General features: G+C 61.5%; 1 protein-coding gene and 1 long non-coding RNA gene across 4 annotated transcripts; one reads left to right on the top strand and one right to left on the bottom strand.

The window, feature by feature from the left end:
* Positions 1-343: 343 nt before the first annotated feature.
* On the top strand, positions 344-27,422 carry SEMA6B (semaphorin 6B). Of its 3 annotated transcripts, none has more exons than XM_059159538.1 (17): positions 344-628; positions 16,494-16,643; positions 16,769-16,892; positions 18,486-18,546; positions 18,679-18,741; positions 19,163-19,264; positions 19,655-19,745; positions 20,056-20,175; positions 20,615-20,703; positions 21,730-21,947; positions 22,783-22,914; positions 23,141-23,290; positions 23,680-23,862; positions 23,954-24,100; positions 24,815-24,892; positions 24,989-25,047; positions 25,451-27,422. In XM_059159538.1, the coding sequence occupies exons 2-17, from the start codon at positions 16,523-16,525 to the stop codon at positions 26,413-26,415; spliced, it is 2,703 nt and encodes a 900-aa protein (XP_059015521.1). In that variant the 5' UTR covers positions 344-628; positions 16,494-16,522; the 3' UTR covers positions 26,416-27,422. The 3 variants fall into 3 exon arrangements, with proteins under 3 accessions (XP_059015521.1, XP_059015522.1, XP_059015520.1); XM_059159539.1 differs by lacking the exon at positions 344-628 and adding an exon at positions 15,094-15,341; XM_059159537.1 differs by lacking the exon at positions 344-628 and adding an exon at positions 15,094-15,516.
* On the bottom strand, positions 21,946-23,682 carry LOC131823335 (uncharacterized). The gene is made up of 3 exons (XR_009350556.1): positions 23,591-23,682; positions 22,771-23,394; positions 21,946-22,624 (listed from the first exon to the last, which is right to left on the bottom strand). It is a non-coding gene; the product is annotated as an uncharacterized LOC131823335 (long non-coding RNA).
* Positions 27,423-27,944: the final 522 nt, after the last annotated feature.

Here is a 27,944-nt window from a genome sequence, read left to right as displayed (position 1 = left end):
ATGACGCCGCATCATCTCCATCACCCCTTGGGTCCGCTTGGGGATGGACCCTGGGGATGCGAGTCTGGTCAGCGTGCAGGAGACCAGAAAGCCGGGGGGGGCGGCCCAATTAGGCCCCCACGTAGACAAAAGCAGGGTGCCTCCTCTTGGGTCGCTCTGCCACCCCCACCTCCGCCTCCAGCGCCTCCTGCCGCCCACCCAGCTCCTCCTTCCGTTCCGCGCCGCTGTAATTCCGGGCCGGGTTTTGCGTGGCTCCGGCCCGGCTTCGGTGGGGTTGGGGGGGGGGCGCCGGTGCCCGAGGGGGGGCGGAGGTGGCGGAGCCGCGAGTCGCAGCGGCGGCCGCGGCGGGCGGAGGAGATGCGGCCGCGGCGCGCCCCGGGTCCGGCCGCCGCGCAGCGCCCCCCCCGGAGCCGACGCCAGCGCGCCGGGGGCCGGGGCTGAGCCCCCTCCCCCAGCGAGGCGCCGCGGGCCGGGGGCGGGGAGAGCGCGCGCCCCCAGCCCCCTCCGCGCGCGGGATGCCCGGCTGAGCCGGCCCGGCCGGGACAGGTGCGCGCACGGAGCCCCCCCCCGCCCGCGCCCTCCCGCCCTCGCGCTCCCTCCCGCGCACTCGCGGCGCGGCGGCTCCGAGGTAAGCGCCCCGGGGCGTCTGCGGGAGGGGGCTGGGGGCGGCGCAGTCCCGGGGTGTCTGTCGGCACGCAGCTGGGGGGCTGAATTGTCCGCTGGGGCGGCCCGGTCGGGCGCTAGGATGGGGGCCTGAGGGCCCCGCCGCCGGGAGGGGGATGGATTTGGCCCGCGAGGGGGTTTGTGGAGCGCTGTCGCGGGAGGATCTGTCAGCGACGCAGCTGGGGAGGGGGCTGGATTTGGGGGGGGGCACTGTGTGGAACGGTGTAGTGGGGGGTCCAGGAGCAGCGCTTTGAAGGGGCTGGATTTGGGCCTGGGGCGCTGAATGAAACACCATAATGGGGGAGTCTAATGGCACCGCAGCTGGGGGGGCCTGGATTGTTGCCTGGGGGCCTGTATGTGGAGCTATAATGGGGGTTCTGTCGGCACCGCAGCGGGTGGAGACTTTGTCCGGGGGGGCCGTGGGAGGCACAATAACGGGGCTCGCGGCTGCGCCGCTGGGGAGCTGGATTTGGGCCCAGGTGGGGGGTTCAGGGCCCGCAGGGGCCTGCTGGCCGGGGGTGGGGAGTGGTGCTGGGGGGCGGAGCCCCGAGAGCTAAGTCGAGGCGGACCCGGGACCGGTGCGGTGGTCCTGGCCCTGTGAGGCCCCTCCACCCCACTCCGCGGTCCGGCCGCCGCACCTAGGGCGCCCCTGAGCCCTCTCCTGCCGCACGCCCGGCCCAGAAAGAGTCCAGGGCCCGGGGCCGCGGGGGAGGGGCCGCAGTGAGGGGAGAGAGCCAGCCGCTCCGGATCCCCCCGTTGCAGTGGGGGCCTGGGGGTTCGGGGCCCCCCAAGAGCTGACAAAGGGACAAAGAAAGCGTCTTTCTCCGAGCGCGCCGGGAGAGGTGGGGGGCGCCCAGTGTGGCCCCCCTCCTGCGGGCGCTGATTGGTCCCTGGGGCGGGGGTCACGTGCCCCCCCCTCCGCCCTGCTCTCCGCCTGCGGGCGCCCTCAGAGTTTAGGGCACCTCCCAGAGGGGGCGCTGCTGTAGGAACCACCCCCCAGCCCCTGCCCTGGACGGGTAGATGCTGGAGCTGGGAGTATTTGCAAGAGTCCTGGGGCTGGAGGCGGTTCCCAGACCCTCAGCCCCTGCTTGGCCCTCTCTGGCTGAGGTCTTTGGCGTCAGGGTCACCCTCCCCGCCCCTTCGTGCCCACCCCCCCGCCCCATCGAGGTTGTCATCTTTGACCCGAAGACTGGAGAGGAACTGAGGCTTGGAGTTAGAGGAAGAGGCCTTCAAGCTTTGGGGAACTGGGTTTGGGCTTAAGGAGGAACGTGGAAGTGTGGCCAAGGGCTGGACCGACAGAAGAGACCCTCCCCACCCCCCACTACCGCATTTACAAAATTGCATTTCTTCATGTTTCTCTGGGTTCTCTCAGCTTCTCAGGGAGTCTGCTGGCTGAAGCATCCCCTCCATGGCGCCCCGCACCCAGCCTCTCTCCCACATCCTAGTAGACGCTGTTGGTTTCCTTCAGGGGTGAACTTGGGGATGTGTCTGGGCAATTGTTCTAAACTCTGTTTAGAATGAGTACAGTGTGTGGGGAGCCGCCTGGGCTCCCGGGTGGGGTAAGGGCCCTACTGGAGGGGGTCTTAAGCTCTCTGGGAAGTTGGCTGGGAGGTCACTGTGGCCCACAGGAGATCCCTTGAATACTGGGTAGGTGACCGCCTGGCAAAAGCTTCACTCAGGGCGCCTGGGTGGCTCAGTGGGTTAAGCACCTGCCTTCGGCTTAGGTCATGATCCTGGAGTCCAGGGATCGAGTCCCACTTTGGGCTCCCAGCTCCGTGGGGAATCTGCTTCTCCCTCTGACCTTCTCCCCTCTCATGCTCTCTCTCTCTCTCAAATAAATAAAATCTTAAAAAAAAAAAAAAAAGCTTCATTCAAATGCCACATGAACTGGCCTGTTCCCAAAAGTAGATGAGGAAACTGTCTCAAGAAATAGGCAGAAGAGGCAAAGAGGAAAGCCAGGCCTCTCCTCTCCTGCGGTTGCTAGACAGGGTCAAGGGAGAAAGGACTTGCCACAGGAGCTGAAACCCAGGAGCCCCCCCCAGAGGTTTCCTGAGACCCCCATGCCCTGTCCACCCTGAGCTACGTGGCAGTCTAGACCTGGAGTCTCCAGTGCCCCCAGCCCTCTCCAAAAGAAAAAGTTCAGTGTAGAGGAAAAAGCTGGGGCTAAGAGGAGGAGCACAGCTGTGTGACCTCAGACAGGTGTCTAGCCCTCTCTGGGCTGCCATCTCCCCAGGAGGTGCTCTTTGGGCTCCGGGCCTGAGTGAAGGGAGATGAGTCAAAGGGAAGGGACACCAGGATGCCCCGGACTTGCACCTCTCCGCTCTGCCTCCAGTCCCTGCCTCCCTTCTGCGGGGTCTGAGCCCCCGCGCGTCCTCAGGGTCCCCTCGCCTCCTCTGCTTTGAGGTGAGACGGTGTCTCCTCCAGCGGGGGTATGGCTTACGTGGGAGGGGCCCCTCCTCCTGTAGGTTTGGGGTCTGCGTGTGTCCACCCGGCAAGGAAGGTGCTGGAGTCATCTGCTGGGGCTGCCCGGGGCTTGAGACAGTAGTTGCTGGGGCTGGACCTAGATAGAAATCAAACTGTCCTTGGAAAGGTGACCCTGACGTCAGCCCGCAGGACAGGTGAGCTGGGTCCCTGGAGGCTGAAGGACATGCCGGTCGCTCCCGTCTCCTGGGAAGGCGGTATCCCTAGCTGACCCCGGGGTGTGGCCTGTCCTGCCTGCCGGGCCCTTTGTCCGAAGATGATGGGGGTCCTGGGAGGCCTCGGCCAGGGTCAGGTCAGAAAGACTGTCTGGAGGAGAGGGTGCTGGCATTGAACTTGGGGGATGGGAAAGATGATGCCAGAAGAGGGGGTCAGAGATTCAAGATAGAGGAATGGCAAGAGGGCGGGGGGGGGGGGCGCCCTGAGAGGCTGGACTATTTTAAGGGTGGGAGATAATAAGCAGTGAGGCCTGAGAACTGGATAGGGGCCAGGAATGTCAAGTTGAGCTTGGACTTTATCCCAAGGGCAGTTAGGAGCCACAGAAGGTTTTAGAGCAGGGGAGGGAATGGGCGACATTTTAGACCTTGAGCAGCCCGAAGGAAGGCTAGTTACCAGGAGACAGGCTCCTGGACACCCAGTGAGCTACTTGGAGTGGTAGTGAGTTGCCTGTCCCAGGAGGCAGGCAAGTGAGGTCAATAACCATCTTTCCAGAATCCTGCAAAAATAATCCTGATGCTGGTCTAGGCCCTGGTGATCCTCTAAATTTCCAGGTACTGTGGGGTTTTTTGAACTATAAAGTTTAAGATACTGTGATTCTGAAACTCTAAGCCATTTGAGGGGCCGGGGATTCTCAGACTGATTCTTCTAAGACCCAGCAGTGACAAGGGCTGACTGTGAGTGTGGCCTCATTTAGCAGAAGTAGGGAAATTGAGGCTCCAGGCAGCCTCAGACCCAGGCCCCAGCCACCTGCCCCACATCCTGTGGTTGAATTACCCAGGAGCGGCTGCAGACCGCCCCCGCCCCCACCACCACCCCAGACATCGCAGGTTTGGCCCGCCAGAGCCAGGGTTCAGCGTGTGGCCTGATGGGTCTGGACCTGAGCCACGTGCTCTCATTATCACGGTCGTTCGTCACCTGGCCTTTGGGGATGTCCATGTAAAGTGGCAGGCATTGGAATGTGCCACAGACGTGACTTGGGAGGCCGGAGACCCCTCTTCCATTCCTTTGGGCAGGGATACGGTGCCCCACCAGCCCCTCGCCAACCCTTCACTGGTGGCCGCCCCAAGGCCTGCTGGGAGGGAGGCCCAGGCCAGTGAGGACTACATTTCCCAGGATGCATGCTGGCCCCGGGCTGAGCCTGCCTTGCAAGAGCGGACCTAGGGGAGAACTTCCCAACTGCTGGAGCTCAGAAGAGGAATATGGGTTCCCAGGGGGGCCCTAGGGGAGACCTGGTCCAGGGCAGCTGAGGACATCAATCACTCAACAAAAGCTCCTAGTGGCCCCCCGTGGGCCAACCCCATGCTGGGTGACACTGGGATCCCAGAGAAAAGGCTTTTGTTCCGGTCCCTAGTTGGCCCTCAGGGTGCTTCCAGGCTGGAGAAGGGGAAACACACGGACGGTGGCCCCCTCTGCTACATGGAGTCAGAGCCCACGTGCACAGAGCAAATGGGACTGGGGAAGGTTGGTCTCTGCCCAACCATCAGAGGAGATGAACGGAGGAGGGGCATCGAAGCTGGGGCAATGATGGATGAGTAGGAGTTCGCGGTGGGGGGGGCTACATGTTTTGATAGTTTTAGAACCTTCTTCCTTTCCCAGAGGCCAAGGAGTCAGAGGCCCTGGGCAGTTGAGACAGCCTCTCTGAACGATTGCCCTTAGAGGTTGCCCACTTGGATCAGACTTACCTGGGTTTGAGTCCCTGTCTTTGCTCATTCACTCACATAGTCGTGCCCCCCTTTGAGACTCAGTTTACCCATTTGTAAAGCACAGATGCCATTCTCTCTCCCGTAGGGCTGAACGTTTAAAGAAGAGGATACAGTTAACATGTTGGGCATAGTCCTGCTTTTTTCTTACTCTGGAAAAAGGAGTAACTTTGAGAAGCAGAAACTTTGTGGCTCCTGGACCTGATCTCCTTTGGAGCTGTGTGGTCTTTGCTCTCATTTCGTGAGACGACGGATAATTTAATAAGTGTCTCTCGACTAGGTGCCAGATACTGGGTGCCCAGCAATAACCAAGGCAGACTGGGCCCTGCCTTTGTTGAACTCACAGCCAGGTGGGGACACAGATACCAACTAGAGAAATAAAGTAACTCAAGTATAATAAGGTTTCCGGGGCTGTGTAGCTGAGGAGGGTAGGGCTGTTTTAGCTGATGGTGTCAAAGAGCGTGTCTCTAAGGAGGTGGCATCTGAGCTGAGACCTGGGAAATGGGATGAAGCTAGTCATGCGGGTATCTGGAGGAAGAGCATTCTAGGAAAAGGGTATGGGCAGTGCAAAGGCCCTGGGGCAGGACCCTGCCAGGTGCATTGGGTGCTTTGGAGGCCTGCATGGCTGGAGCAGAGTGAGTGAGGGAGAGAGAGGAAAGGAGGAGCCGGTCTTGCAGGGCCTTGGGGGTCTGAGAGGAAGACCTGGATTTTTACCCCCAGTGAGGCTTGAACCCCAGAGGGCTGTGGGCCAAGGCGGCAGCATCTGACCCCAGGCTCACAGCCCTCTTCTGGCTGCTGTGGGGAGGACAGCCTGCAGGCAGAAAGGGCCAGAGCTGGGAGACCAGGGCCGAGGCCTCCGTGCGGGTCCAAATGAGCGATGATGGGGGCCGACCTAGCTGAGGCAGGAGAGGGGGAAAGAAGTTGGGGATGGAGTAGATTTGGGACTTGCTTACAGAATGATGTGGAGAGAAACAGGGCTCCTTTCTCTAAGGCATAGGGAGGACTATGGTTGTGAGTGTAGTGTCTAGACCATACGGCCTGGGTTCAAGTTCCAGCTTGGCCATTTCCTAGCTGTGCAAACTTGGGCCTGTCACTCACCCACTCTGGGCCTGTTTCTTCAACCATTAAATGTTAAGAAGAACGCCTCCCATCTACCCTACTCGTCCTTTCGGTAAGGCCCACAGCACAGGGCTTGGAATGCAATAAATGCCCCCTGAGTGTTTGCTCTCATTTTCCCTTTGAAGGTCTGAGCCTCCGGCTCTGGGGAGAAATGAGGCACAGATAGGGGTAGCAAATTCCCTGAGGTCACCCAGAAAACAAGGTCCTCTGGCCCTCACTATCTTTTCTCCATTGATGCACAGTTCTCACGCCCCATCCCCCAGGGCCCACGTCACTCTGCCAGCATCTCTGCCATTCCTGAGCCCTGACTCACCAGGACTTGTGGTCCACTCTGACCCCAGGGCCGTCCCCCAGGACCTATATACCGCCTTTGTCTTCTTTAAGTTCACTTGCCAGATCTTCCATTCCCAGCAACACTTAGCACAGCCCTGCCTGCTTCCCGCCCAGCATCTCTTAGTGGTGTCCTCTTGCCGATCTGCCCTTCTGGTCCTGTCCCACTTGGGGATCCCTGTGGCTTCCCACACAGGGCCGCTGGTGGAGGGGTAGAGTGACTGGAGGAATCTGGGTGGAGGGATCAACCTGCGGGAGAGGAGGGCTCCCAGAATCCCAAGAAAGGAGGACCTGGGTCACCACCTTTTTGGACCCCAAGGGGAAGAACCATATCTCTTTGTTCTCCCTAAAGTGGAACCCACTAGAGCCAAGCCTTACTCCCCTCCGTCCCCCAAAACTGAGCCCAAGAGCAGGGCCCAACTCTGCATTTCCTTCAACTTGGGACTGAGGACAGGGTCTGTCTGCCCCTCAGGCCTACGCAGAATTCTCCACTTGGGAATCCGTGGGTATCCACCCCGCAGCCCCAGCCCCACTCTGGATTCCCCAGGAGCCCCCAGCCCCCTTGGGCGGCCCCCTCCCGGGCCCTCTAATTACCCGCTGGGTATAAATGACACTTTAATTTTCTCAGAATGGTCGCTGCATCGTGGAGAAAGCAGCCCCCCCTTCCCCGTTCCTAATTACAAGTTGCTGCTTCCGACTTGCCTCCTGGCGGCCCAATTTCCAAACAGTGATTAAAATTAATTACCCAGGAGTCCCCCCCCCCAACCCCGTCTGGGCCTGGAGCCCTGGGGGCTGCTGTGACCCCACCTGAGGTCCTGTCTCTTCCACCTGTTCCCCACCCTGGCTGGCTCTCCCAGTGGCCTGGGGACAGGAGAGCCTCTCTCTGGCTCTCCGCTTGCTTATCCACAAACGTGCATTTCGGGCTGGGCAGCCTTGTAAACAGATGGCACCTCGCGGGCACTTGGGGAGAGGCAGTGGAACCCAGTGGCCTGGGTTCCGACTCAGCCGCATGCTTCTGTGCTGTGTGATCTAGGGCAGGCAGCTTCACGTCTCTGGGCCTCTTTTTCCACAGCGATGCAGAGATGCTGGTGCTGGTCTCCACCTCGCTGGGTTGGGGTGGGCAGGAAATGAGTCCAGACATGCGAATCCTGGGGCCCCGCACGGGGCTTCTTGACGTCTTAGCTTAAATCCCTGCTCTGCTGGGCCGCGTGGGCCGCACAGAGGGAGGGAGGCTCGGGAACTCTTGAGCACCGTGGAGGCGCCTTCGAAAGAGACGCTCAGCGCGAACTGAGGGTTTGCAGAACGCCCAGCTCTGGCAGCCGACCCTCTTGCCATCCTGGAGCACAGTAGGTCCCCGGAATGTCTGGACCAAACACATCCTTGCGCTCTTTGGCAAGTAGGGGCTGTTCGGGTCCAGGGGGACACTCTCGGACTGGGATTCTTGGAGCATCTACTGTGCACCCCGGAGGTACCTTTGTGGCCCCAATGGGCAGAGGGGGGCTGCTGCACCCCGCTACCCCACCCCAGGCTGGCCAGGGATGAGTTAACCGGCGTTCGGCAGCCTTTGCAGGGAGAGGGGGCCTCTCTCCCCAGCCCCTCCACGGCCTGGGCCCCAGGGACTCCCTCTGGCTGCTCTGCCAAGTTCCTAGACAGCCCCGAAGCCCAACGGGGCGGCCACAGGGGGCGACTGAGGCAGCTGGAGGAGGCAGCTGTAAGCAGAGCTGGTAACTAGACCTGGAAGGCACAGGGGCCCGGCTGCCGGGCTGGGTTACTCGATCCCCCCGGGGACACCGGGCCCCGGAGCTGGAATCCTGGGGCCGGCAGGCGGACAGCAGCTCCTTCTATGGAACTGGAAACGCACATCCTGCCCCTTCCAGTCTGCAGCAGATGGAGAAACAGGGGCTCCGAGCCTGACCCAGAGTCACTGAGTCCCCTATGGCGTCCCAGAGGGACCCAGAGAGGGCAAGCTGCCGGCCCAAGGCCACCCAGTGAGGCCATCGCATGTCAAGCAAACCCCTGCCTACCTGGTCCTGGTGTGGTGCCTTAATTTACAGAGGAGAAAATGGAGGTGCCGTGTCTGGTCTGGAGAGAGGGCGCTAATCCCGGGGGACCCCTCTCAAAATAGGGCCTGCACCTCCCTCTACCCACTGGGACCTTCCTGCTGCTCCTGGAACAGTTCCAGCCCCCAGGCCATTACCCCTGCCGAGCACCCTTCCCCACACCTTCAACGCTGTTCCCCGCTCTCAAGCCCCAGGCCGCAGCTGGACTGTCCCACCGCAAGGGGTCCCCCAACCCCGGACCTGAGCAGCCCCTTTGCCAACCCCTGCCATTCTTACTGTCCTTTGGTAACATGTGTACCCCCCCTGTCTCCCCTGTGGAGTGGGGACCCTGCAAGGACAGGGCTTTGCCACTGTCTTGGTCACTGCTGCGTCCCTGTGCCTGGAACAGTGCATCCAGCAGGCACACAATAATTGCTCATCTAAGGAGTGAATGCGTAGCTCCCCTGTAGGGTAGAGGGAGCCCAAGCTGGACCCAGAGGCTCCCAGGTTGGTGGGGTTGGTGGCTGGGGGAGGCCTGGGACAATGATGTTCAGCCAGGGCAGTCAAGGAGGACTTCTTGGAGTAGGGGACATCCACACATGGAGCTGATATAGACGGCGAGCAGGAGTTGGCTGGGGGGCTTCAAGGAGCAAAAGCAAGGGGACTATGTCTGGGTGATTGGAGGGGGGTTCTGGGGAGCAGCTGGGCCTTGAGAAAGCTGAAGCTGTCCCCCTGGCAGAGGGGACAGTCTGAGCAAAGACCTGACTGGTAAATTCAGGGCATGCCTGGCAGGAGATGAGGGTAAGTGAAGGTTAAGGTCATTCCCAGGGTGGGAGGGATCCTTAAATGTCAGCGCACAGAAATGGGCTCTTTCTTCGGTGGGGTACTAGGGAGCCATCACAGGCCTTTGACCATGGTGGGGGCTGAGCTTGTGAAGATTTGCTTGGGGGGAGGGGGATCCGAGGGGAGGGTGGCATTGCCCTTCAAGCCCAAATTCTCAAAAGTCTGAGCAGGAAATGCCCAGGCCCGAGGAGGGACCAAAACTGCAGCCCCCAGGCTTTTAGCTTCTGGGAGCCTCTGGAAGCAAGAGGAATTTAAGGTTGATCGAAAGTAGAACTTCCTTGCTGAGGCAGAGAGGGTGGGCGAATCCTCCCTAGCTGCAGGCTTATTTCTGGAGCTGGGCTGTCACCAGCGGCAGCCACCGGCCACGTGTGACGGTCGCACCATGTGTGGCTGGCCTGAGTCGACCTGTACTCTAAATGCAAAACCTATACCAGATTCCGAAGATTAAATGCGGAAAACGGCACGTCGAGATGTCTCGTTAATCATTTTAACCTTGGTTACTGGGGGAAATTACAGTATTTTGGATCTATTGGGTTAAATAAAGCACATTATTAGAATGAATTTCCCCTTCTGAGCGCGGCCGCCGGGAAATGGAAAAGGACACGTGCGGGCGCGGGTTTCTGCGGGCGGCGCTGGTCCACACCAGGGCCTCTCATCGCACGGTCGGCTGGGATGGGTCCTAACCTGCTGCTTACAGGTGGGACAGCCAAGGCCCTCACGGGGAGGGGACCGTCGGAGGGCAGAGCCGGGATTTGAACCTGGGCGGGCACTGCTGGAGACCCCGCCGCTTGGGGGGAGCTGACAGTGTTGTCCGTCCGGGGGGGGGGGGGGGGTTGGCCAGCCTGGGGCCCACCGGGGGTTGATTGAGGTCCTCGGAAACCTGGCTGGAAAGCCATCGGGGGTGGGGGGGGGGCAGGCAGCAGCTTCACGGGAGGGGGGAGGGATGGGTGTGTGAACTGTGACACACGGGCGTGTGCACACTCGCGTAGGCGGCCCGCCGCGGCCGGGGCACACGCATGCATGGTGGTTGCAACTATGGGTACGTGTGACTGCGCAGAGGCTGTTGCACGCGGTGGCCGTCGGGGCCTGTGGACTCGCGCGGGGGGGGACCCACACAGCATGGACGCGGGCCAAGAGGCACCAGGGAGGAGAGCAGATCCCGACTCCGCTCCTGTTGTGGGCGCTTGGTTCATTCACTTACAACAAGCCGTCATGGAGCACCAGGGCTGTACCAAGACGCCTCGCAGACCGCGGCCTCACAGGCCGCTGCCACAGGGCTCGCCGTCCGTGGGGGGCGGCGGATGGGCTCTGAACAGGCTGATTTGTGGGCGATAGTTTTATTTGGGGGTACCCATGCTCAAAGTTTATTGTGCACGCCGATCCCTGCGAGATCTTACTTACCGGCAGCCTCTCGTTTGGCCGGTCTGGGGCGGGGCTTGGGGCTCTGCATTTCTTTTTCTTTATTTCTTTTTTAAGATTTTATTTACACATTTGAGAGAGTGAGAGAGCACAAGGCAGGGGGAGAGTCAGAGGGAGAGGAAGAAGCAGACCCCCCACCTAGCTGGCTGGACGTGGGGCTGGATCCCAGGACCTAGAGACCATGACCCGAGCCAAGGCCTCTGTTCAACCATCTGAGCACACACACACACCCCCCCGCCTCCCCCCGGGGCGCCCCACGGGGTCTGCATTTCTAAGGGTTGCAAGTGAGGCCGATGCTTCTGGTCTGAGAAGCACATTCAGCGGAGCAAAGGATCTAATTTGGACCCTTTGAGAGTGTGAGACTGGGTGGGGAGGGGCCTAGGGGTGCGTGGCGTACAGGGGGGTCGGGCTGGAGGGGCTGCCCTGAGGCCGTGGCGGCAGCGGGGACTGAAGGAAGGTCAGATGCGGTTATCCTTCCCTGGGGCCCCGGGGCAGGACCGCACCTGCCCTGTTGGAGGGCGCCCGTGTGGCTGGAGCAGAGTGGGCGAGGGGACGATGGGGAGGAGGGGAGGGTGGGGCGGGGGCTGGCGACGGGTCGTGCAGGGTCTTGCGGGGCTGCAGGGAGGAGGATTTCCCCCCGGGAGGTGGGAGCCCTGGAGGGCTGTGGGCAGGGGAGAGCCCACCTGACGCAACTGCTCACGGGCGCCCTCTGCTGGCCACCGTGGGGAAGACAGACGGTGGCATTGGCGGCGGGGATGAAGGCAGGAGCGTGGGACCAGGGCGGAGGGGACTGTGCGGGTCCGGGCGGGAGACGATGGGGGCTGATCAGGAAGGGACTGGACAGGAGTGAGAATTCCGGGTGAATTAAAGTCAGAGCCCACGGGACTTGCTGGCGTTGGGCGCGAGGGCGAGGGAATGAGGCTGGGGGGAGCTGGGGAGGACTCTGAGGCAGGGGTGACCGGGGTGACCGACGAGGCACTGCTGGGGGTGGGAGCCTCAGCTGCCAGTCAGGCCTGACTTGCCTGGTCCAGAAGTTCGCACCCATCCGGTGAAAACCCCGACAAGATTTACGTTTTGTCTGTTGTTTGGAACTTACCAGCTGGTCCTAAAATGTTCGCTGAAGACCCCGGCCGAACGGTAGCCCAGCACCCTGGCTTGGCGAAGTGCCGGGTGGGAGAAGTCTTCCAGAAGGAAGCTGGAACATATGTCAAGGCTACAGTAGCTAAGGGGTGGAGAAGCCGGTCCGGTCCGGGGGCTCCCTGAGGACCTGAGGAGGTCAAGTAGGGTGGCTTTGAGGGTTTTCTGCCTCTGCCTCAGTATTCTCATCCGTACAATGGGACCATGCGCTGCGCGTTGGAGTGATGGTCGGGGTTCCCGCGGAGAGGTCCTGCCACAGCCTGAGGCTCCTGAATGGGGGCTGGCACTCTGTGGCCTTATGACCGTCCCTGCTGTGGGTTCCCAGGGCCGCAGGCAGGAGGCACATCCCTTCCACGGGCAGGCAAACATGTGGGTGAAGGAATGCCCCCCCACTCTGCAGGGTGCACAGGCTGGCCACGTGCTGGTGCTGGCCCTGCTGGGGGCTCTCTGGGGCCAGGTGCTTGGGCAGGTGGTGGGGCTTCATCTGGGTAGGTGGGTGCTGGTTGGCGGCTGGCAGAGGCGCGCTGAGTCTCATGAAGAGAAACAGATGGTCTTGAGGGGGTTGGGGGAGGGGCCGAGGACTACTCCAGGTCAGGGGGTAAACCGAGGCCAGGTACAGTGAGTTGGCCCCAACGTGGCCCGGACTCCCCAGGAAGAGCACATGGGGTTCCGTTCTGCAGCAGGTTCTCAGCTCCCCTCGTCCATGACGTCGATGTCTGAGCCTCCGTTTCCCCATCTGTATAAGGGACGAATAAACAGCACCCACCTCTTGGGCGTGTGGTATGGGTTAAATGAGTTAATTTACTGTGCCTGGCACATAGTAAGTGCTTGATGTTTGGTACCTTTATTATTTATTGAGCTCCTACTGTATGCAGGGCCCTGTGCTGGGTATTGGGGACACAGTGCTGGCCAGGACCCTGTCCTGCCCACTCAGGAGGCTTACAGTCCAGTGGGGAAGACAGAGAGCCAGGCAGTTAGTAGGTAGGATGGTCAGGGCACTAATGGAGAACACACAGGCACCTGGGAGCCTTGAGGAAGCCCAGCTGGGCTGATCTAGGAAGGCTTCTTGGAGGAGGTGTCCAAGAAGAATGAGTTTACCTGTTCCTGGGAGCAGGAGGAAGGTGGGCCTGGCAGGGGGAACAGCATGCACAGATGTCCAGAGGTGGTGATAGAATGAGGGGAGGAGCTGGGACTTCATTTTGAGGACAGTGGGGAGCCATGGAAGAGTTCAGAGCGGAGCTGGAGCTGGTTTTGCCCCCCAGGGGACACGGAATAAATGTCTGCGGAAATCTGTGGTTATCACACTGGGATTCTCCTGGCATCATGTGAGGGGGCAGGGATGGTGCTCAACACCCCACAGTACCAGGGCAGCCCCCCAGGGAATAGTCGCCCTGAATGCCAACAGTGTCAAGGGGAAGAGACCCTGGTTTAGAGCAGGGTGAGATTTGAGTTCTAGAAAGACTCCTTTGCTCCCTTGAGGAGGACACTGAAGGGGCAGGACTGAAGGCCAGGAGACCAGGTGGGAGCTGGGCTACAGGGCACCGAGGGGACAGGGAGGTCAATGCCCCATTATTGGATTAGGGGACACCGGGGCTGTCCTTCAGTGGAGGAACAGATAGGAGAAACATGTCCTGGCAAGAACAGCCCAGTGTAGGTCAGCCCCGGGGTCCTTGGATGGATCTGTGGGGCCGGTGGACAGAGGGCCCAAATGAGCCCCTTCCCAGCCTGCAGCTGCTGCATCACAAAGTTAAGAAAAACAGGAGAAAAAGTTAGTCATGAGGTTGCATCCTGACCTGGGGCCTCAGTCTGCCCGTCCTTGAACTTTGGTATTAAGTTACTATTAGCCTGTCGGGGCTGAGGGTCGAGGGCAGCGGCTGGGTGATTATTGATCTTGTTGTGGTCATTAGGGTGTTGAGGTCGTTAGGGTGCCCACCGCCTAGGAGCAAACTCCTGGAGCCTGAGAGCCCTGGGTTCGACCCAGCTGCCGTATCCTCTCCGGCGGGACCGCAGCCCCCAAATCAGACCCTCAGTTTTCACATCTGTAAAATGGGCTGACTGTTACACCATTCCTAGAGCTAGAGCCAGTGGGGGACTCTACACAGTAATTCCGGGAAACCACACAGCCTCCACTTCTGGAACTTACCATGGTAACGGCAGCCACAGGAAGCATAATAATCAGCACTCATGGAGCACCTGTGCTGTGCCAGGTTCTGTGCTAATCACCCGCCCCAGGCTGTGAAATCAGGACTGCTCCTGTACCCATTTTACAGATGAGGAAACTGAGGCCCAGAGGCAAAACCTGTCCAGGGTCACACAGCATGTAAATGCCGGATCTGGGATTGGAACTCGTGCAGCCCTGTGTGGCCAGTGAATGGAAGTTTTGGAAGGTTCTTACGTTAAATATTAATACGATCCAGGCTTAGAAAGGAAGTGACCCCGATCCCTGCCATGACACGGAGGGACCCCGAGGACACTGGGCTCAGGGAGAGGAGTCAGACCCAGAAGGACCCGTCCCGCAGGAGGGCCCCAGAGGAGTCCCGTCTGCACAGACAGAGGGGAGAGGGTGGGAGCTGGGGATGGGGCAGGGGATGGGGAGTCCGTGCTTCCTGGGGACAGAGTCTCAGTTTGGGGAGATGGAAAGTTCTGGAGGCAGAGGGTGGGGAATGTGTGCATGACGGTATGAGTGTGCTCAGCTGAGCTGTGCACTTAAAAATGGTTAAGATGGTAAATTTATGGTATATATATTTAACACAATATAAAAAGAAAATGTTTATTAAAAAAAAAAAAAAGGGCAGAGCACCTGAGAGGCTGTGATGACCCAGGCAGGTGTTGTGAGGGAGGAGGCTGGGGGGGGCAGGCAGTGCTTGGGGGTGGAGTTGGCCCCAGTGGGCTGGAGGCCTCACCGGGCGTGGGGGAGGGGTGCAGAGGCCTTGACTGCTATGCAGTGACTGGGACCCAGACCAGGGTCACTGGGAGCCATGGGAGGCTGCGGAGCAGGGGAGGAGCCAGGGAAGGAAGCTTTTAAGGAAGTAGAGGCCTGTCCCATGGACACGTGGGATCCGGGCATCGGCTGAGTCACAAATCCTGGAAGTTCAGGGTCATAAAAAGGAAGTTCTGCTAGTCCACGCAAGGCCTTCCTGTTTTTTGGCCCTGAATCCTCAGAGGCAGGCTCCCCAGGGCCAAAGTTCCCACATCACCTTCACCTCCCGGGGTTCGGAATCTTGGAGCTCTGAGGCCAAGACAGGGCATAACGATGTCCCTGCTGCTCAGACGGGGAAACTGAGGCACAGGGCTTGCCTGAGGCTCCCCGGAAGGACGAGGCTGCAGGTTTCTCACTCAGGATCTCCAGACTGTACCCCCGCCGGTAGGGGTGTGGAGGGCTGGGTTCCAGAGGGTGAGTTCTGCTCACACTTCCACCAACCGATCGTCACCCGGAGGGAGTCTCCACGCTGCACAGCCGGGCCGCTTCTTCAAATACCTTGAACGGGAGCGGAAAGCATGCTCGCTTGAGAGGTAGTGAGGTGCCTGTCACAGAGGTATTCCAGCAGAGGTCAGAAAGGCTGGACTTGGTAAGGAAGTTAGACTCACCGGGGCCCCTCTGAGGTCCCCGGCCAGTTGGAACATTTTATGATTCGAAACTATGGCAATTCCCAGATTGTGGTTTATACAATTCTGAGAGACTGAAAATTTTTTTGAGCCTTTCATTTTAAGATTGTTGTGGGTTTTTTTAAAGATTTCATGTATTTATTAATTTATTTGATAGAGCAAGCAAGGGGTGGGGGGGGAGGAGCAGAGGGAGGGGGACAAGCGAACTCCAGCGCTGAGCAGGGAAGCCCCCCGCCAGGCTAGAACTCACCATCCTGGTATCACGACCTGAGCAGAAATCAAGAGTCAGTCGCTTAATCGACCGAGTCACCCCGACGCCCCAGGATTGTTGTGATTTAATTGTAAGAATTCTTGAATATCTGTTTTGAGATTGAATTATTTAAGTACATGTGGTTAAGTGCTGTGTCTCTCATTATCGTGATTTTTAATTTTTTTTTAAATTATTTAATATCATTTCATTTCAAAGTCATTTAAATATTGTACTTAATAGCTTTTGGTTAGAAACCGTTTCTGGAGCTCTCACAGCGATATGGTCAGAAAGTCTTTTTTTTTTTTTTTTTTTTTTTTTTAAGATTTTACTTATTTATTTGACAGAGAGAGGGAGCACAAGCAGGGGGAGTGGGAGAGGGAGAAGCAGGCTTCCCGCAGCGCAGGGAGCAGGATGCGGGGCTTTATCCCAAGACCCTGGGATCAGGATCTGAGCCGAAGGCAGACGCCCAACGACTGAGCCACCCAGGCGCCCCTAGAAAGTCCTTCTGATGATTAAACAAGGGCTGGCGTTACTATTACTGCCGCGGCTGGCGTGTTAGGTTTTATTATTACCCGGCTAGGGAGTGTTTTGGCACTGGAAGGTCCCGACCACGGCGGCTCGCGTGCGCCATCTCGCGGTGGAGGGCGGGAGTGCATGCCGCGCCTCTCACCGCCCGGCCTTCGCCCGCAGGTCTCATTTCTCGTCGCCCCGACCTCGCCATGCGGACCCCGCGAGCGCCCCCTCCTCGCCCGGCCCCACTGCTCCTACTGCTGCTACTGGGGGGAGCCAACGGCCTCTTCCCCGAGGAGCCGCCGCCACTTAGCGTGGCCCCCAGAGACTGTAAGTGGGGGTCCCGGGGGAGCCCGAGTCCTGAGGGAGGGTCTCACTCTCAGCTGGGTCTGCTGCCCACTTCCCCCAGGGGCTCACCAGACCAGGCTCACAGCCATCCTTCACCCCTCCCCCAGACCTGAACCACTACCCCGTGTTCGTGGGCAGCGGGCCGGGACGCCTGACCCCTGCAGAGGGTCCTGACGACCTCCACATCCAGCGAGTCCTGCGCGTTAACAGGACCCTGTTCATCGGGGACAGGTATGAGGAATCGTCCGGCAGAGTGTGCAGGGGGAGGTGTGGGGGGCCGGCGGCAGCATTTTGGGGAGGTTTGCGCGTCCGGTCATATTGTTTGGCTGGAGTTCAGATCGGCATCTTTGGGGTGGGACTTTATAGCGGATGCTGACCGAACTCCACCTGTTACAGCCCGGAGACCGCTATGGTGTGTCCAGAGGTGGAGACAGTTCCTTGGTCAGGATTCCCTGGGTCTCTACAGAGGGTGCTGATGTGGGGCTCCAGGGCTTCTCCAAGAAGGTGACATTTCAGTTGAGACCTGAATGATGAGGAGGCAGCCACGGGGACATCTCAGGGAGAGGGAGAAATGGGAGCAGAGAACACAATCTGTGCAAAGGTCCTGGGGCAGGATCTGGCCTGGTGTGTTGGGAGAACATTGACGAGGCCCAATTGGCTAGAGCAGAGTGGGTGAGGGAGAGATGGGGAGGAGGGAGAGATGGGGAGGTGGGGAGGGCGGGGAGGGGACCGGGCAGGTTGTGCAGGGTCTTATGGGCCTCAGGGCTTTTACCCCAGTGAGGAGGGAGCCATGGAAGGCTGTGGGCAGAGGAGGGGGTCCTGACTCAGGTGCTCATGGGTACCTCCTGATGGCTGCTGTGGGAAGGACAGACTGAGGGATGGGGGGGGGGCACCCAGGCGATGGTGACTGCCCTGGTTCCAGTCGGATGAGGGTGGTGCCTAGGGAGTGTATGAGAAGTTGGTAAATTCTTGGTAGACATTAAAGGCAGAACTGACAGTACTGGCTGATTTGTGGGAGGTGAGGAGAAGCGGCAAGTTGAGAGTGTCTCCCAAGTTGTGACCTTCACCTCTGGAAGGACAGGGCAGCCTTAGCAGAGATGATCGACAAGGCAGGAGCGGGTGTGGGGGACAATTGGGTGCAGCATGGCTGAGCTGAGTGTGAGACGCTTGGGAGGCCCCTGCAAAGAGACTTCCAAGATCAGCTGGACCCCCGAGTCTAGAGCTCAGGGGAGGGCTGGGCTGGAGACAGAACGGTGGGTGTCGTCCTGCCATGGATGCGGGGGTAGGGGCGGGAGAGTGGACGAGGCTGCACAGGAGGGGAGCGGGTGGGGAGCTGCGTCTCTGAGGAGCTCCTAGGAGAAGGGGGCCTGGGCCAGGGAGGCAGTGCGAGAGGGGCAGGAGGACGTCGAAATGACTGCTGGACTTCACCTTGACCAAGGCAATTTCTGGGGCAGGGGGAGGGTGGAGGGAAGAGCCTGGAGGAGGCTGAGAGGTGGTGGGAGGGGCACCCGGTGGCTGATGAAGAAGCATCGGACAGTCCATCAAGTTGGCAGTAGGACCCCAAGGCCACGGGGCGTGTCAGCGTGATGGGGCGTGTCAAGGAGTGTGGGTTGTGCTAGGACCTGTGGGTCCTTTTAGGGCCTGAGGAGGCGCGTGATGGCACCCACAAGCACGCGCGGGCGTGATCAGCGTCAGAGTCGCCTGTGACTGAGGCTCTGGCACACCCCTGCGTGTTACGTGTGGGACACACCTGTCGCCAGGAGAATGCAGAGTGGGGGCGGGGGCTGGAGGCGCCCATCCTCACTAGCGGCTCCTCTGCCCCAGGGACAACTTGTACCGGGTGGAGCTGGAGCCCCCCACGGCCACGGAGCTGCGGTACCAGCGGGTGAGGAGAGCGCCCGGGTGGGAGGGGTGGGGGCGGCACTCGAGGCTCCTGGCAAGGGGCCCCGACCCGGTGCCGGGGAGCAAGAACTGGGCGGCAGGGATCCCGCTCGCCTCACCACTCCCTCTGCTCTAGAAACTGACCTGGCGCTCCAACCCCAGTGACATCAACGTGTGTCGGATGAAAGGCAAGCAGGAGGTGAGTGGCCCTGGCCACGCCCCAGCCACGCCTCAAGCCACGCCCCAGCCCGGCTCGCGGATGCGCAGTGGTCCTTGTCAACATCCCAGGCCTGATGCCTCGCGTTGCCATGGCTATGCCCGGAGCCTGGCCATGCCCACAAGCGGTCCTCATGCATGGCCACGCCCACAGCCTTGCTCTGGCCGGAACTCCATCCCTCAGTGGCCGCCGACGCAAAGTATTTGGGCGCCTTGGCGGGTCCCTCAGTCACTTGGAAGATCCAGTCCCATTTCAGCCCCTGATGTGCTTCCGGTCCTCTCCACGCCCATATCCCCGGCCCCGCCCCGCAGGCTCCCCCCCAGCCCTCTTCGCCGGGCACGCCCACACCCGGGGCCACGCTCAACATGGCTTCTGTCTTCCCCATCCCCCCAACCAACCCCAGGGCGAGTGTCGAAATTTTGTAAAGGTGCTGCTTCTTCGGGACGAATCCACGCTCTTTGTGTGCGGTTCCAATGCCTTCAACCCCGTCTGTGCCAACTACAGTGTGAGTCCCCGCCCTTCCGAGCCCTGGTGCCCCAGGTCCAACCTCCCGGTCTTGGCTGGCTCACCTGCCCTGCGCTGGCCCAGCCCTTTCCCCAGACCGCGTCACCTCCTACGGGAAGCCTTACTGGATATGCCCTCCTCGGCCCCTCACAGGGAGCTGGAGAGGAGGCTTCCAAAAGAGATCCGGGAAGCCATAGCTACTTAAGCTACAAGCCAGTTATAGGATTAACCGAACTTGATTCTTAGACCTGTTCACAGAGTAGTAAACTAAGCCCTAGATTACATGGCTGACCAAGTCACAGCATCCAAGTGGAAGCAGGACTCCTCACGGGTTGGGGGTGCTGCCGGGGTGGCCAGGAGCTCTATCACTCAGGCCCCATGCCCCCCACAGATGGACACACTGCAGCCCCTCGGGGACAACATCAGCGGCATGGCCCGTTGCCCTTACGACCCCAAACATGCCAACGTTGCTCTCTTCTCTGGTGAGTGCCCCCAGCTCTGACAGTTTGATGGGGCCCCAGCCCTGCCCAGTGTCCCACTCTCGGAATTGGGTTCTGATGAAGGTGACTCTGTGAAACAGAATCTTGGCCACTCTCAGCACTCAGCCAAGGTCAGGGCTCAGCAGGGGGAGCTGGAGATGAGCCTGGGCTCGGGCTTAGATGGGATCAGGGCTCAGCCAAGGGACAGGAGCTTCCTTGAGCTCTGGGCTCAATCTTCGAAGATCAAGTTTGGACCCACCCTGCCCCTGGCGTCTAACTTCTCACCTGCTTCCCCTAACTCACGGCCATCCAGAGGGAATGCTCTTCACGGCCACAGTTACCGACTTCCTAGCCATCGATGCTGTCATCTACCGCAGCCTGGGGGACCGGCCCACTCTGCGAACCGTGAAACATGACTCCAAGTGGTTCAAAGGTGGGGCAGGCGTTCATCAAATCCCCCCACCAGAATAAAAGTCCCAGAGGAGACAGGGAGGGGACCCCCATCTCATCTTGGGCACCTACTGACCTCTTTGAAGATAAAGCTAGAGGAAAGCTTTCAGTTGGATCTAAAGTAAAACTTGCTGGAAATGGGTGGTTTGGAAGCCTGAAATGGAACTACTAGCGGGCACTTAGCTCTTCAACACATGAGGGAGGAAGGTGACCAAAATAGTAGATGTTGCTGTTTGTGGAGGGTAGACACAGTGATTTTAGGATTCTGACACCCAACACCCCCCCCAATCCTTGAGTATTTTATTTTGTCTGGGTAATGTCCCCCCTTCACTGTAAAAGCCTTCACCCGAGCTGATGTGTTCACAGCCCCAGAAACTGTTTCTCATGTCAGGGGCTGGGTTCTGACCCCTCCTCTCCTACAGAGCCCTACTTTGTCCACGCGGTCGAGTGGGCCAGCCACATCTACTTCTTCTTCCGGGAGATCGCAATGGAGTTTAACTACCTGGAGAAGGTGAGCGCGTCTCTCTCCCACCCCCAAAAGGCACCGGTGTAGGGGGCATGCAGCTGAGAGGCTCTGGTGGTGGGAGGCTCTGGGGAGCAGAGGCGGAGCCATGAATCCCCACCTGGGGCAAGAGGTTCCACCCTCCCCCTCTGGTCCTCAAGACCCTCCACGCCAGCCAGGACCAGGCCACCAAGGGTGGAAGACATTTCCGGAGCGGCCTTGTTACACACGGCCCTGGGTGAGGCTCACGGGTTTGAAGGCAGGTAACACCTCTGGGTTCCAGTCCTGGTGTGGCTGTTCGCCTGTCCACCATCCACGTCTCAACCACTTACCTGTCCTTCTCCCGCTGTCCGTCCATCAGCCTAGGAACCCTCCTTCTCAGACACCTTCTACTCACCCCCCTGTGTGTTCCTGAGCCCCGCCAAGTTCCATCCACTCAGGTGTCCATTCTGCCCACCCATCTACTCGGCCGCCATCCATCTGTCCGTCCGCCCGTCCATCCATCCATACACACATCATCTCCTACATTATTTTTCTCACTGTCCATCATTACCGCATTCAAATTCGTCCATCCATCCATCCACCCATCTGCTAGTCCATCCATCCGTCCATCCCGCCACCGTCCACCTACCCATCTAGCCTACCCCTCACGCCGTGCAGGCGGCTGGACAGTTAAGTGCGAATGCTTCCATTTGCTCCCAGTGGGACGCTGGACCAGTCACTTCTCTTTCTCTGGTCCTCAGTTTCCCCATCTATACAATGGGATATCAGCCTTCTCCTTTGTGGAGTTTGGGAGGGATGTAGGAGATGATGAAGATTATGTCCCTGGTGCACAGTGAGCGGTCCGTAAACACGCGCCAGGGCCGTCACTGACGTCCCCATGTCTCCGCTGGGGAGTGCGGTGCTCAGAGGAGTATGGTGACGGTCTGGGGTCACGCTGCGAGTCAACAGACTTCTCCATCCCGGACTGGGTGATGGCCAGTGTGGCCTGCGGAAACAGGGCTCACGCCCCCATTTTGTCTGCTGTCACACCAGGTGGTGGTGTCCCGCGTGGCCCGGGTGTGCAAGAATGACCTGGGAGGCTCCCCTCGGGTGCTGGAGAAGCAGTGGACATCCTTCCTGAAGGCGCGACTCAACTGCTCTGTGCCCGGGGACTCCCACTTCTACTTCAACGTGCTGCAGGCCGTCACCGGTGTCGTCAGCCTGGGGGGCCGGCCCGTGGTCCTCGCTGTTTTCTCTACCCCCAGCAACAGGTCAGAGGATCCCGAGGGGAGCAGACTGGGGCACTGTGGAGACAGGAGCGGAGAGCTCCCGCATTCGTCATACATTCCCTGGGTCCTGGGCTGGGCCAGATTGGGACTCCCGAGCAGCGTCAGCCCCAGGCTGGGGTGGGACAGAGCCAGCTACTGACCCTCCGTGGCCCCTTGGTCAGAAGAGTCCAGATGGGGGATGTCCTCATCCTCTGCCTTTAGAGGAGGGGGTCAGGGAGGGCTTCCTGGAGGAGGGAGTATTAGAACGAGCCACCAACGGTGTGAGATGGCAGGAGAGGGAAGCACATTCCAAGTTGTAGGAGTAGCATGTGCAAAGGTCCTGAGGCTGCAGTGACTTTGGTGTGTTTAAACAATAGGATGGAGGCCCCATGGCTGGAGAGGAGGGGGGACGGGGAAGCATAGGGGATAGAGGGCAGAGAGGTGGCGAGCCACCGAGAGGAGCCTGGACTGTATCCTGAGAGCTCTAGGAAGCCATGGAAGAGTGAGGAGCAGAAGAGAGACAAGGTCAGACGTGCATTTTTGAAAAGCCCCCTGGGGCATGGGTTGCAAGGGGGCAAGAGTGGCCTCTGGGAGACTGGACGTCCAGGCAAGTGGTGATGGGCGGCCATGGAGGGACACGGGTGGCTGTGGAAAGGCCAGGCTGTGGTCCAGTCTGAGCCCTGTTGAGGAAACAGAGTGACTGTATTGGTGGGGGAGGCGTCTCTGGCCCTGGGGATGGAACATCTGACAGCTTCACGGGGACAAAGGCTCTTGGGCATGCTTGTCCAAGGCAGCGCCCTCCACCAGCCTCACCGCCATCTCTCACCTGACTCCCCAGCATCCCCGGCTCAGCTGTCTGCGCCTTTGACATGACTCAGGTGGCCGCTGTGTTTGAAGGCCGCTTCCGTGAGCAGAAGTCCCCCGAGTCCATCTGGACACCCGTGCCGGAGGATCAGGTGCCACGGCCCCGGTGAGAGCCCCCTTGATCCTGAGCCAGGTGCCTGGGTGGGGTCCTGACCCTAGGGTGAAGGGCTGGGACTTCCAGGTGGTTCTATGTGGCTGAGTTCGGCTGTACCCATTATCCAGATGCAGAAAACTGAGGCCCTTTGGGCAGGGCAGCCAGTCCCCCCAGCAAGTCAGAGCCCCTGTGTAGGGATGGGCGAGTCCGCCCTGATCTCCACTTCCTCCCCACTTAGACCCGGGTGCTGTGCGGCCCCCGGCATGCAGTACAATGCCTCCAGCGCCTTCCCCGATGAGATCCTCAACTTCGTCAAGACCCATCCCCTGATGGACGAAGCGGTGCCCTCCCTGGGCCACGCGCCCTGGATTGTGCGGACTCTGATGCGGTCAGTCCCCAGGCGTGGCTGGGGTTCCGGTGGGGGGCGGTGGGCAGTGAGTGGTGACGAGAGCCCAGGCTGGGGTGACAGGTACAGAGGAAGAATGGGGCCACCTGTGGGCACGAGGGCAAGGGGGACAGCGATCCTGCTGCAGCCAGGCCCTCCAGACAGCAAACTAGGCAGGGACACGGGACGGCGTGCGAGGGACGGGGGGGCGGGGGCGGGAGGTGAAGGGGAAGACAGGCACAGGCTGGGGCCCAGCTTGGGGGTCTGTGCCTCTGTGATGGGCACCCCTGTTCCCACACCCACCTTGCCTGGCATGGGTGGTGTCTCTCCAAGTGCCCAGGGCACCTCAGGGACTCTGGGACCAGCCTCACCCCTGCCCACCCTGGCCCCAGGCACCAGCTGACGCGAGTGGCTGTGGACGTGGGTGCTGGCCCCTGGGGCAACCACACTGTTGTCTTCCTGGGCTCCGAGGTGGGCACCGTCCTCAAGTTCCTCATCTGGCCCAACGCCAGCACCTCGGGCACCACTGGGCCCAGTGTCTTCCTGGAGGAGTTTGAGACCTACCGGCCAGACAGGTGCCGGGGGCAGAGGTCGGGAGGTGGGCCCGGCGGGCAGAGGTCGGGAGGTGGGCCCGGCGGGCAGTCTTACCAGTCTGCTCACCTGCAGGTGCGGACGGTCGGGCGACGGCGAGGCAGGGCGGCGGCTGTTGAGCCTGGAGCTGGACACAGCGTCGGGTGGCCTGCTGGCGGCCTTCCCCCGCTGCGTGGTCCGCGTCCCCGTGGCCCGCTGCCAGCAGTACTCAGGTTGCATGAAGTGAGTGCCCCTGGGGCGGGCTGCGGAGGTGAGGGGGAGGCGAGGGGAGATGAGCACAGGAGGCCCTGAGAGCCAAGGTCAAGTCCAGGGCCCAGCAGCCTCCTGACTCACTGAACGGTGAGCGGAGCCGATGAGCCAGGCCGATGAGCCAGGCCAAGGGCACAGCCCAAGCAAAGGCCCAGCAAGGAGGCCCGATTGGCTGGAGCAGAGTGAGCGAGGGGAGGGAGGGAAGAGAGGGCCACAGGGAGGGGAGTGGGACAGTCGTGCAGGGGCAGGGTCCCGTGGGGCAGGGCAGAGACTTGGGCTTTCAGAGGTGGGAGCCCTGGAGGGCTGTGAGCAGAGGAAGGTATGAGATCTGACTGACATCTTTAAGAGCAGCAGAAGCAGGCGCTGGGGGCCAGGGAGACCGCCGTCTCCCTGTCATTAAAAAAGGGGACACGGTCCGATGTAAAGTTCTGGTGGGCTCCTGGGCTCAGCGTGCGCCCTCACCATGGAGAAACCCTTCCCTGAGCCCGCCCTCGTGCCAATAACCACGCCTGGGCTCCCGTCGCGGGGCTGCCACTTGGGCAACCGTGAGCTGTCCCGAGCCTCATCTACAAGGTGGGGAAGAAGCAGCCTCTGGCGCAGATTTGTCACGTGGGCTCCTGGAAGTGACAGTGCTGCCCCATGAGGGACTGTGGTTGACGGGCCCGCTGGGTCACTTGTCTGCTCTAGGAACTGTATTGGCAGTCAGGACCCCTACTGCGGCTGGGCCCCTGATGGGTCCTGTGTCTTCCTCAGCCCCGGCACCAGGTACTGGGGGGAGAGGGCGTAGGGGAGGATGACCCACCCGCCCGCTGATCAGGCTGGGAGAGAGGTTTCTGCTGACCACCTTTCTTACCCCGCCAGAGGCACCTTTGAGCAGGACGTGTCGGGGGCTAGCACCTCGGGCTTAGGGGACTGCACAGGTACGTGGAGGCGGGGAGGGGAGGGAGCTGGGGACTCCCAGGGTTCTCCCAGTGCCCTTTGCGGCCCAGGCCCAAATAGGGGGGCTGGGGGTGGTGGCCGGGGTCAGGGCCCTGGAAAGGCAGCGGTCCCACTTCCAGGAGGGGTGGCAGGGGAGGGACAGGCCACCGAGCTGACGACAGCCTGGGGAGAGGATGCACAGACCCCAGGAGACAGGGAGACCCCAAGAGACAGGCAGACGGGCTCTGAAAGAGACACAGAGACCCCAAAAAGCCAACGGACAGATGGACAGACCCCCCCTGGAGAGGCCCGCCCGGACAGCCAGAGCGGGGAGGGGCCCAGGCGGCGGGAGGCGGGCACCCGGCCGGTCCCCGAGGCCCCTCTCACGCGGGCGCTCCCGGCCAGGACTCCTGCGGGCCAGCCTGGCAGAGGAGCGCGCCGGGCTGGTGTCGGTGAACCTGCTGGTGACGTCGTCGGTGGCGGCCTTCGTGGTGGGCGCCGTGGTGTCCGGCTTCAGCGTGGGCTGGTACGTGGGCCTCCGCGAGCGGCGCGAGCTCGCGCGCCGCAGGGACAAGGAGGCCATCCTGGCGCACGGCGGCGGCGAGGCGGTGCTGAGCGTCAGCCGGCTGGGCGAGCGCCGGGCGGCGGGCCCCGGGGGCCGGGGCGGCGGCGTCGGCGGCGTGGTCGGCGGCGGCGTCGGCGGCGCCGGGGGGCCCCCCGAGGCCCTGCTGGCCCCTCTGATGCAGAACGGCTGGGCCAAGGCCACGCTGCTGCAGGGCGGCCCCCACGACCTGGACTCGGGGCTGCTGCCCACGCCCGAGCAGACGCCGCTGCCGCAGAAGCGCCTGCCCGCGCCGCATCCACACGCCCTGGGCGCGCGCGCCTGGGAGCACGGCCACCCCCTGCTCCCGGCCTCCGCCTCCTCGTCCCTGCTGCTGCTGGCGCCCGCCCGTGCCCCCGAGCCGCCGCCCGCGCCCCCCGCGCCCGGCGAGCCGGCCCCCGACGCGCGCCTCTACGCCCGGCCCGGCCGCGCGTCGCACGGCGACTTCCCGCTCACCCCGCACGCCAGCCCCGACCGCCGGCGCGTCGTGTCGGCGCCCACGGGCCCCTCGGACCCAGTCCCCGCCGCCGCCGCCGCCGCCGCCGACGGCCTCCCGCGGCCCTGGAGCCCGCCGCCCACGGGCAGCCTGCGGAGGCCCGGCCCGCACGGCCCGCCGGCCGCAGCCCTGCGCCGCACGCACACGTTCAACAGCGGCGAGGCCCGGCCCGGCGGCGACCGCCACCGCGGCCGCCACGTGCGGCCCGGCACGGACTTGGCCCACCTCCTCGCCTACGGGGGCACGGACAGGACTGCGCCCCCCGTGCCCTAGGCCGGGGCCCGACGCCTCGGCGGTGCCAGCCACGGGAACCAGGAGCGAGAGAGCCGGCCCAGCTCCAGTGGGTGCTCAAGACCCCCGCCCCCGCCCGCGTGGGGGGGGCCCCTCGGCCACACGGAAGCACAACGAGCTCGGCCCCCGCCCCGCCCCCGCCCCGCCCGGGGCCGCGGGACACTGACGCGGTTTGGGGGTGGGGGAGGGCGGGAGGAATGTGCTGTGGATTTGAGGTTGACCTGCGCGTGGATTTGGGTTTGTTTTCCAATTGGCGTTTCTTTTGCAGATTTCTATCCAATTGCACAACTCCGTTCTCGGGGTGTCAGCCGGGGTGGGGTGGGGGGGCGCGGCTTGGAGGCGGTGGAACGGGGGAGGGGCCGCATCTGCAGACCCCACCTCCCCGCCCCGCCCCTTTCCAGGCCCCTCCTCAACCCAGGCTCCTGGCGTGTGTGGGTGTGTGTGTGTGTGTGTGTGCATGCCGTGTTCGTGTGCAAGGGGCCAGGAAGGGGAGGGAGGTGCGTGTGTGTGCCCACGAGGGCTGCTGCCGGCGTGTGTGTGTGTGTGTGTGTGTGTGTGTGTGTGTCGCGGTGGGCCACGCGTGCAGTGTACCTGTCTGTGTGCGAGGTGGTGGCCCCAGCGGCCTGGGCGTTGGCTGACCCGGCGCCGGGGCTTCCAAAAGTGGTTAGGTGCCGGTTAGGAATTTGAGGGGGAGACAAGAAGGGGTTCCGGGCAGGGGGGCCGGGAGGGCCTGCCCAGAAGTCATACTGGCAGCAGCTGTCTAAAGGGCTTGGTGGTCTGGGGGGGGCGGGGAAGGCGGGCGGGCCCCACTGTAAATACGGCCCCAGGGTGGTCAGAGGGTCCCATGCCACCCGTCCCCTTGTGACCTCTCCCTTGACCTCCAGCTGACCATGCATGCCAGTTGAGTGGCCAGCTGAGTCCTGGACCCTCTCTGGGGTTTGCCTCCCCCAACCCCCTCCCCATCAATAAAACTGTTTACAACCACCGGCCCCCAAGGCTCTGGGTCCACTCTGTCTCCGGGGAGTGAGGCGGTTGGGGGTCCCTCCCTGAGACTCACAGTGACCAGCAGAATTTGGGGGAACTAGGAAATGGGAGGAGGCGGGTTTCTGCGGGTTTCATGGGACCGGTGTTCCGATCATCCTTGAGCAAATATTTGTTGCGCACCCGCTACGTGCCAGACACTGCTGGGGATTTAGATCCCTGTCCTCGTGGAGTCCACAGCCGGGTGGGGGAGACCGGCCCCAGACACGCAAATCAGGACTGGATCTGAAGCAGTGATTCATGCTGTGAAGATAGGACCAGAGGACTGTGTGGGGTGGAGGAGAGGGTGGTCCAAGAGGGCCTGGAGAGACCGTGACATGAGAGCTGAGAGGTGACAAGTGAGAAAGCAGCCATGAGGAGGTACGCAGGCAGAGGGGACAGCTAGCTCAAGCCTCTGGGTGGGAATGGGCTTGGGGGAGGGGCAAGGTGGTGGTCACAGTAGCCTCCAGCAGCAAAAGGAGGGCCTGGCA

The sequence above is a fragment of the Mustela lutreola genome, chromosome 2 (genome assembly GCF_030435805.1).
Source record: "Mustela lutreola isolate mMusLut2 chromosome 2, mMusLut2.pri, whole genome shotgun sequence".
NCBI classification, from domain to species: Eukaryota; Metazoa; Chordata; class Mammalia; order Carnivora; family Mustelidae; genus Mustela; species Mustela lutreola.
Note: the sequence above shows the minus strand (reverse complement) of the source record. Positions and strands in the feature narration are given on the sequence as shown.